Genomic DNA, 10,096 nt, shown 5'->3' on the forward strand with positions numbered 1-10,096 from the left:
AAAAAAAAAAAAAAAAAAAGCAAAACAAAAATGACAAGCATTACATACAGTAGAAGAAATTGTTTGCATTCCCAAGACAGCTGTACAATTTGTTGACGGAACCACACCACACTGTGGCATGTTCAAGTCTAGTAATTAATGTCTCAGCAGTTATATTATTTTACATTCTGTGGACATGGGTACATAAGTATATTTTCCTTTGGAGCATTTTGGTATAATTTCTCTTAAGCCATTTTACTTTTATACACTTATACACTATAAAAACACTTTCTCAGAGTCTATGTGCCTTAAATCCAAAGAGCAAAACAACAACAGCAACAACAAAGCTCACATAAAACAGTCTCTAATTGAAAGGCTAAACATAAAAAATTACAATAATCAACAAAAAAAGCATTATTATTTTTTATGTGTATGTCAGTTGAGAAGAAAACCAGCAAACATTACTGTATGTGAAGAAGGTTACAGGGAGATTAATCTGTCTACAACACATGCAGCCGTCAAACGAGCATCTGTGTCGCTGTCCCAGCAGTCTGTCAGCAGCTCCTTCACTCCAGCTCCCTGAGAAATGATTAGCAGCCAGTCAGCTTATGTTACTGCTGATATCCAGCCAACACTACAGCAACGGGCTGATGAATACCTGCGGGAGCGCTTTCCAATTTTCAGGTATGGATGGTCTCCTGTCCATCTCAGACACATAGAGGATGAGCCTCTCAAATGTAACATTGGCTTCCAGCTCCAACTCATAAGGCAGAAGATGCTGTGGAACAGCGCCCCCTGTAGATGGAGATGTTTGCACACTGACGTTAACCTAATCTGTGGTCTGTGGAGAAAATGGTTTGTTTGCATAAAATGTGAAACATGCAATGTGGAAAACAACACTTCATTTGCAAATGTTTCATCAAAGTGTCTCTTTTTTAGAGCACCATCCTAAAAGTAGCATAACATCAAAGATAATATATCTTTAGAATAGACTTTTATCTCTAGGAGAATAATTTAACATTCTCGTAATGTCTTAGACTTTTATAAGATTAATGAAATAGTTTAGATATGAGAAGCTGATCTATTAGACTCTCAGCTCTGTGAGACGTTTTGGAGTGCCACCATGTGGTCCACATTCAGAGGCATCAGTGCCTCATTTATTAAGGATTTTAATCTACAGAGCTAAACATAAAAGGAATAGTTCCGTATATTTAAACTGAGTTTCACCTAAAAGGAAATAAGTAGTTTATATCATTCATGCAGTTTATATATTTCCTGATGTCTTCTACAACTTGAAGCTAATGGCTTCTGAAAGAGGGAGCAAGGCCAAAGAGAATCACCGTCATCTCAAAAGAAGATGTCCAAAAGAACAATCCACAATTTTTCTGAACTTTTATCATTAAATTTGACTCTGTTATCACATTTGCATGAGTCTTTATTAGGTAGAAGCTAACCATTATTTACTCAGGAAATGGTAGTAGGATATCATGCATAACCCATGACCGTCCCGTATCAAACACAAAAGTGACACCAGGACATGTAAATAAATGTAGAAGGTTTAAAAACAGAGTTTTATTATGTTGAGTTGTTTAAATATCCTGAAAGTTGTTTTTGATTTTAGCCTCCTCTGTAAAAAATACACTAGATCCACCCTCCAGTGCTATTTAATCCAGATTTATATTAAATCAAGCTGCTATATTTATATGTTATTATATATTATATATTTTATTTCTTAGTGCTTGAAGCTATTTATTTTAATTGCAGTTTGATGCTGTGACCACTATTTAGACTGTATACATCTACATTTCCTAACTGTGTTTTTTAAACTGTCCCACATGAGTCAGAGACATAAAATGATCTGAGCAGTGAAAACAATGAATGATCTACTTCTATATGGTGTTCAAATAAAGGAGGTCATATAGAACATTTTGACCAATTATCTTCACAAATTGACATTTTAATAAAGACAAAGATGAGATAATATTAATTAGGACCAAAAATTAAAAATACTTAAGATACCAGTGGCTTACCTGGAAATAAATCAGAGCAGCGCATCCATACCTCCCACAAAATCAGACCCAAGGCATAAATGTCCCCCTGCAGCAGATATGAGCTGCTGCTGAGATTAACAGAACCCTCCAAGATCTCCGGGGACATGTAGTTGAGTGTGCAAAACTGAGGGTGACGCTGGAAAAATGTGAATATGCATGTTTGATTTTAGAGTCCTTATGTGTTACATGGTGTTACATGTCATAAATCTTTTCAGTCGAGCATCCTTCACATTACTTCATTTTGCTGTTTGACTTCAGATTCCAAACAAAACATCTCACCTGCATGTTTGTGGTGTGGTCCTGCCAAAAGCGATGTCCTGAACAAGAACGCAGTATAGTGGCGGATCCAAAGTCACTCAGGACGCAGGTCCAGTCAGCTCTCACCAGTACATTGGAGCTGCTGAGGTCTCTGTGGGCAACGGGAGGTTTGTGCATGCCTTTTCAAAAAAATAAAAATTAAAAAAGTCAGACAAAGCTTTAAGTTCAGTTTCATTTTTTGAGTGTTTTTAATTACATTTCCCTTGAATGACATATAATGGGTGAGCGGTAGCCAGTAGAATGTCGGGTAAGTATTAAAATACTCCATGTCTTTTCATCAAATACTGTCCCTCCACCAATGAGATTCAAGTTTGGGCAGTGAGGAACCCAAACCTAACACTTCTATGTGCAGCACAGTTTATTATATCCTTATTGTAGGCAACAGCACTAAAAGAAGCAAGAAAAAAGCATATTTCCTTGTCATATAATTTCCAGAAATTAGATGACATTCTGTTAAAAGAGGAATTATATATCTTGAGTCATTGTAACCTGTAAACTAAACTGGATTTGCAGGGTTTCTAAGCCTTGCTCCATCCCCACTGCCTTAAAATAACTGTTTGAGGTGATACAAACACAGTTCAACTTAATGTCTGCAAATACCATCCAACTGTACTGTTTTTTGCACACCCTGTGTAAAACAAATTTACTCTTTCTGAAGTAGAAATCCATTATTCGTCACACATGTTTTTTTGTTCTTTATTAGCAGTTTTTATTACAGCTATTGGTTAAAGGAATGCTTATGTACCTTCAAATCTAACTCTCACAGAAAAAGATTGCTACTAAAGGGACATGCAAACACATTTTTGTGGTTTATGATGTTGGCCAGTACCATTGCTGTGGTGGTCAGAGTGAAGATAGGAAAGTCCCTCCGATAAGGTTTGGCAGAGCTTCATGGACAGCATCCAGCTGCTGGTGTGTTTACACAGAAAAGAGTGAAGAGAACCCTGAAATCAAAGAAAAGTTTGCCGTCCAAGACTAAGTGTGAGAAGTTTGACAGCCTGAGCAACAGGCATAAAAGTCAGTATAAATCCAGCTTTCTATCCATAGAATTTAAACTTTTTGCATCAACAGGAATAGGAGAAAGAAAAGAAATATGGGTTACAGAAACATCCTTGTTTCAATTTAAATATTAGAACTTATTTACATTCGGTAGAAAAGGTTTTTTGTTTTTTCATCTAGCAGTAGCTGGCTGAAAAATATGCATCAGTGTTCCTTATAGTTATATATATCAACATGATTCGCATTATGGATGTGCTGTTGACAAATCTGCAGTATCTGCCTGATCCTGTCATGTCAATATGGACCAAACTTTCTGGGGAATGTTTCCAGTACCTTTTTGAAGCTATGCTAGAAGGATTAAGGTTGTTATGATGGCAAAAGGGGATCCAATCTAGTCATAGCAAAGTATATCTCATAAAGTAGCAGGTGTATAAATAGGTTAACAATAAAGGGAATTTTCCAACTTACATATTCAGCATATTGAAGCACAATAAGAAGGCTGCCATTGTCTGGTTTCCTTCCAGTGCCTAAGAACTTGACGATCCCCTCATGCTTCATCAGTGGAAGCTCATAAACCTCCTTTTCCTTGATGAACATATGTTTCCAGTTTGCAGGGTACACTTTAACAGCCACCACTGATCCCCTCTGCTTCGCTTGATAAACAGATGCAAAGTGCCCCTGTCCCAAAACCTGTACGGTAAAAAACTTTAAATAATCAGAACATTACATCATGGTTTAACAACACCCATACAGTCTAATGGAAAGGACTTACCTCCTGTAGTACAATGTCAGGTATCTGGTTTTCTGAGGCTTTTATTTGACAGGAACACAGTGGTTGAACATTATAGTCATGACAGGAAGGTTGCAGAGGATCCTCTAAAAAATATACATCAAAAATAAAAAATTTTAAACACACATATGTATTTAATATTTTAAAACTGGCTTTACTAAACATCTGCTGGGATGTTAGGAAAGACAAGTGAAGATAAAGGGGAGTTATATTGCAGAGATAAAGACCAAGGTCAGCATTAGAAGAGAATGAAAGAAACCCAAGGTTGAGCGGAGACATGAAACTTCATTGTTAGATAAAAAGTTCAAAGAACCACTGAGGAATATTTTCCTTCCCTTTCGTGTGAAATAACCGAGGTTTTTCTCTCTCTTTTTTTTACTAAAATTGCCCAACAAAGTGCAGCTCTGTGTTACTTGTTTAAAGAAACAGACATGAATCTTAATCTGAGGTTTTAGTTAAACAAATGTAGCAATAAGCCAGAAACAGCTTTATTTTCTCTGAAAAACAAAAATAAGAAGGACAGTAAAAACACTTGGAATAGAGAAAACTGAAAAATATTTAGAAAAAAAAAACCACACTTCAAGTGATTTTGCTATATTCTTTTACAGCATCTTAACATTAAATGCTCAGTTGTACTTGAAAGTTTACATACCCTCCTATTATAGAAAAAGATTAATTCATATTAGTAATTGAAATAACATAATATATATATATATATATATATATATATATATATATATATATATATATATATATNATTTTATACAATTCACATAAAGGAAATGTTCAGTCAGACTTCTGCACATGCTGACAGGTATGTTGATTCACTGTTCATGAGCAAGGCACTTTAATTTGTCTGAGAATTTGTTAGAATTATTTTCTTAATAAAAATTCAAGATCAATATTATACTCTAATAAAATATCAGAGCTGAGTGTTATTACTATGAAGAGAAGTTCTTTAACCCACCAAGAATTAAGGTTTTTCATCACTAACAGCAAAGCAGTTTTTCATGCTTAACATTGCACTAATATACATAAATTAATTCATGTCTTCACCTCTATGACATAGAATTTGAGATAAAGTGTTTTTATATCATCAGTATTGCATTATTGTGGGGGAAAAAAAGACATAAATTAAACACCTTATAGAGAATACATTTGAAAAAAATCATACATATTAGTTGAGTTACATAGCATTCTAAAAAGAATTTTTAAAAAATCAGTATTTGAATATATATGTGGTGTGTTTACATATACCTACAATGCATATATCTTACTTTTTATCTTACTGGGATCAACAACCTGGGTTCTGATTTTTTAGGGGTTATCACTGTAAAAAAAATCCACCATTAAACCTCATTAGCATATGAAGCAGTCCTTAGTCAGATTGGCAACTGTTTTTTTAAAGTCGATGAGAAACATTAAGGTGATTTGATGATTTTTATACAGAATCATTAGGAGGACGCTTCGGTTATGACCAACAACATAAGACATTTTCTCGGTGTTCCAAGTCTTCTGGACTCAGTTGTCCCTGGCCATGTTTTATCAAGTAAACAGCTTGAGGATAAAGTATTTTATTTCTCTATATTGAACTTACAATGAAACATTGTGGGTCTGTGAAAAAAATATTCCCTCTGCAGTGTTGGTTTTATCTTATTTGAATTTCATTCTGTTAGTTGACATGTTTCCAAAAACAACATTTTGAAACAAAAATTGTCCAGAATGAACAAACTTACCTTTTTTCTTGCCAAGGTTTTTCCATTTGGTAGCAATAATCACGAGGACAGTAAAGAACAGAATCACCACCAGCACTGTTATGAATTTAGCTATAAGAAAATAAAGAGCATAACTTCAAATAAGAGCAAATCAATATATTTTTTCATTAGTCAGAAAAAAGATAAATTTCATGTAAAAAGTAAAGCTGAGTTTTGTCCTTAAAATAAATTAACTGGTGATTGCTGCTTTCAGTCAATACCTGCTGTGTAATGCTGGGTTACTGGAGGCTGTTCTGTTTCTGGACTCCATGTGATTTTTCCGTTGCACAGGTCTGTTCTGCATGTACATTGAATGTAGGGATCTATGAAGTGTGGTTTCGCCCTGCAGGTTGCATCAGGGCAAACCATGTTTGCTATGCCACATGCTAAAAATAACAGAAAAAAAAGAAGAAAACAATAAAAAACAATAAAAAGGAACGCTCTTTGTTTTCTAAATAATTTCTTTACATTCATTTGCTTTTGGATACTGAATCAAAGAACCTTTAAAGAAAATCTTAATTTAGCTTTTATGAGTTAAATAAGTTTATGATTCTCTGATCTGGACATGTGCCATCTTACCAAGAGTGTCAACCTTTGGCTGGCCATTTATGATTTGAAAAATGGCCAAACAGCAGTCAGTTTTATCACAGAGCTGCTCGGAGCCACTCACATTACCAGCAGAGGAGTATTTGCTGTCCGTCACTTGGTAAACACAGAGTCTCTTCTCGAGCAAGGACTGGTGAACCATGAGCATAAAGAGAAATTCTAAAATCAGAAAGAAAAAGCCTGAATTAATAACTAAATAAGGTTTTTTTGAATGAAAAGTGAACATTATTTGTTTTTTAAAAATACATGAGGAAATAAAACCAGATGCTGCTTTTTTAATGTGTTTAAATTCTTAGAACTATTGATTTAAACAAATTTTTTAGAGCACTGTGTCGTGCAAAGAGCAGTGATATGATGCACATGATGTATTAGTTTTATCATGCAAAACAGGTTAAAATGAATGAGCAGAGATTTAAAAGCATGCAGCTAAAAAGTTATAAAGAGGGAAAGAATTTTAGTTCACTCACCCAAAGCAAGAACGGAGTGCAACTGCTTCATGCTGGATCAGTATCAGACTGGAAGCTGGAAGTATCCTTTTTGGGAATGTCAGAGGAGTTTCCCACGTTTGCCATCATCACTCCCACTGATACACCTGCACCGTTATCCTTGCAGAAGGACACTGGTTCTGGTTAAAGAGACTCCCGGTGTGTCTACCTTACAGTTGTTATGGGAAATTCACAAAAAGAGAATTTCACAGTATGATTTTTTTTTTTTTTTTTTGCAACAAAGAAGATGTAAGGACTACACAATTTAAAGGTGTTTAAAGGATGCAGCTGCAAAAAGTGACCTGAATATGCTTTTATTAGTTTTCTAATTTGTACTCAAGTTTTCTTGAAGATGTATTTATTTCTGTTACTTCTATTGAATGAGCAGTCTTTTATGTTATTTTGTACAGAAGCAAATACTGTGGGTTCATAGAGCAAATGAAACAAACATCACCTTTTACCAAAGTGAGTATTCATCTTTGGAGGTAATCAGCAACTTAAAAACTTAAAACTTTATCCCTTTTTTCTTTACTTGGAAAATGGCAAAATTTGATAATAAAATCAAGATTAAAAAAAACAAATACTACAGCATAAACATGAATAAACATTTATTAGCAGGAGGGTACAGGGATAACATTTAAAAGACATGAGCTGTAGCAGTTTTAATCCTTTCAGAGTAAATTTCTGTTAAAAAAAAACAAAAAAACAAAAACAAAACCTATTTACATACACAATAACTCAACATTGCGTGATGCATTCATATGTGACTTCCTGGCACTATTGGGGAAAACACACAATAGTGTCAAAAATTCTGTATTCACAGTGTTTATTAATGATACTAATCACAGTTGCAGCCATAACAGTATCAACACTTTTAATAAACCAGAGGGCTTTGGAGTCTGCTAATGAGATTTTATTTTATTTAAATTTATTTTTTTGCCTTCATTTGTAGAGTCAGACACTGGTGTCTGACAGGGCAGCCTTTTGCAGTCTCTGGTCTAATTTAGTCCAAATCCTTTCTTGTGAGTTGAGGTCTCGACTTTGTGAAGGCCAATAATCTTCGTCCACATACGACTTGCTCACAAATGACTTGAAGATCCTTGGTTTGAATCTTGGTGCACAACTGTATTTAGAAAAGAAGGAACCATACCCAGACTGTTGTTATCTGTTGTTGGTTGTTATCGGTTGTTATCTGAGGGACACTTAGTGTTCACTCTTAAATATGGTGAAGACCTGTGATGCTGTTGACCTCTTTCAAAAGCTTTGGAACTTCATGGCAACAGAGAATCCTTTGAAACATCAGGACATTGGGAGAAAAAAACATTTCTAAAAATTAGTTGATCGTTTTGCTCTATTAGCGGGATACACAATCATAAAACTTTCACAAATTAACAGAGAAACTATTTTTCAAACACAAAATTAATATCCATCACAGTTTAAAGACTACACTCCAAAATAAACTTTAGTCAATTTAGTCAGTCTGTGTAAATACGAATGTTCAGAGATCCTTTATCTGTATTTTGTTGTGAAATTGCAAATGAAAATACAAAGAGCTCTTCCTGTTTGAAAATACTTGTTCATATACAATCAGAATAATCTCTTTAAAACAATAAAATTACTGTTTTAAAAAATATATAATAGAAAGATTTTATTGTCGTAATGATCTTAGCACTGATGACTGGCTTAATTATTCATTCCATTTACCTGTCAAACTATGCCCAGTTTTTCATCTCATCTTATCCACCTGCTCCTGCCTCTATTCAAGCTGCTTGCTCCCAATTATCAGAGCCTAATTATTCTTGTTTACTCCAGCCTGCTGTGAGAGGGTCCTTGGCATTACCTTAGTGTTTCTGATTTCCTGATCCTGACCTGTTCTGCCTCTTAACCACGGAGCCTGGCTGTCCAGTCTGAGCTATTCTGCTAATCTGTCTCCTGCTTGCTTTTCAGGGCTGCAGCATCTGAGACACTCAGGGCAACACCTGCACAGACTAAACTTCTAAACCAGGTTAGTGACTCACGTCCATTATCTTCCTCTGTTAAATTTACGTGGTCACTAACCTGTGTTTCCTTCTGCAGAGTTTTCTGTTATAGACGCGCTAGACGCTGCTACTCTGATTCTCTGGTTTTAAATAATAATTTTGAGTAATCCCACTGTCTCTCTTGCCTGAAAACAGTTTCCTCTGTTCTGAATCGAGACAAATATTTCTTGACAAGCGGTGATAATAAGTTACGAATACACCTTATTTAACAAAAAACTTCTTATCTTATCCTGAAACTATAAATTTAGTGTAAAGCTTCGAAAAGGTTTTAATCATCTGCTTTTGTGCTGATGAGTTTTACAAACGTTTAGGTGAAATAAACTATTCTGTAAGCCTAGAGTTAATTTACTCTTTTTCCAAATGCTACAATGATTCAGCTGAAACAAACTTTGTTAGGACAGAAGTTTACGCAGTTGCTACCTACACATTTCAGGCCCACACAATGTTTCTCAGTGTCATAAGGGCGTGCGTCAGGGTGTGAGGAGGTCCCGAGGATTGAGGTTAGCCACCAGGCAGACATCATAGCTGTCATGCATCGCTGCTCGTCTCTCCACGACTGTCCACACATTGTCTCTAGGGTCCAACTCTAAAATCTCTTTCGTGATGATCTCATGACGCCCTGCAATGAACATATTGACCCAAATCTAATTTACAGAAACACAATTTCATTAATCACCTTAAATTCCTGAATTCTGATGCAACTGGAATGCAGCAAGCAAACTCCACTCTTTTGCAGAGGCAATGCAAAATGATTGGCAAATGACACTAACCGACCCCTTTGTAGTATCCGCAAAGGTAGAGCTTTCCTTCTACCACTCCTAAGTTGGAGGCATTGGTACGGAGGGAAAGTAAGGTTGTAGGGAGTGTTGGACCTGGCCTCCAACTGTCTGTATCTGGGTTGTATATCTCTACAGAGCTGAGACAGCGTCGTGATTGTCCACAATCCTCACCATCACATCCTATTCCACCTGTAAAATATACAAAAAAACAAAAAAAACCTGCATAAGGAAAACTTACAAATAGCATTATTATAATTTAATTCCATTTGACCTTTTACTCTTTCTAAATTGCTCAG

At 35.4% G+C, this 10,096-nt stretch overlaps 2 protein-coding genes across 3 annotated transcripts in view; both read right to left on the minus strand.

Moving 5' to 3' along the window:
• Positions 1-459: 459 nt before the first annotated feature.
• On the minus strand, positions 460-6,639 carry LOC107094847 (bone morphogenetic protein receptor type-2-like). The gene is made up of 10 exons (XM_015390708.1): positions 6,471-6,639; positions 6,113-6,277; positions 5,874-5,963; positions 4,120-4,223; positions 3,816-4,037; positions 3,178-3,292; positions 2,310-2,467; positions 2,010-2,154; positions 638-774; positions 460-558 (listed from the first exon to the last, which is right to left on the minus strand). The coding sequence occupies exons 1-10, from the start codon at positions 6,637-6,639 to the stop codon at positions 460-462; spliced, it is 1,404 nt and encodes a 467-aa protein (XP_015246194.1).
• A 1,532-nt stretch (positions 6,640-8,171) lies between these two features.
• Positions 8,172-10,096, minus strand: part of LOC107094854 (kelch repeat and BTB domain-containing protein 12-like) — a 7,986-nt gene continuing 6,061 nt past the window's right edge. The window contains exons 9-10 of one of the 2 annotated variants that reach the window (XM_015390718.1): positions 9,792-9,989; positions 8,172-9,640 (exon numbers count right to left, since the gene is read on the minus strand). In XM_015390718.1, the coding sequence (XP_015246204.1) occupies positions 9,492-9,640; positions 9,792-9,989 (347 nt within the window). In that variant the 3' untranslated portion in view covers positions 8,172-9,491. Of the gene's footprint in view, positions 9,666-9,791; positions 9,990-10,096 lie in introns of both variants that reach the window. The other variant, XM_015390719.1, reaches the window with a different exon arrangement.

This window comes from Cyprinodon variegatus, unplaced genomic scaffold (assembly GCF_000732505.1).
Source record: "Cyprinodon variegatus isolate N-32 unplaced genomic scaffold, C_variegatus-1.0 Scaffold509, whole genome shotgun sequence".
Classification (NCBI taxonomy): domain Eukaryota; kingdom Metazoa; phylum Chordata; class Actinopteri; order Cyprinodontiformes; family Cyprinodontidae; genus Cyprinodon; species Cyprinodon variegatus.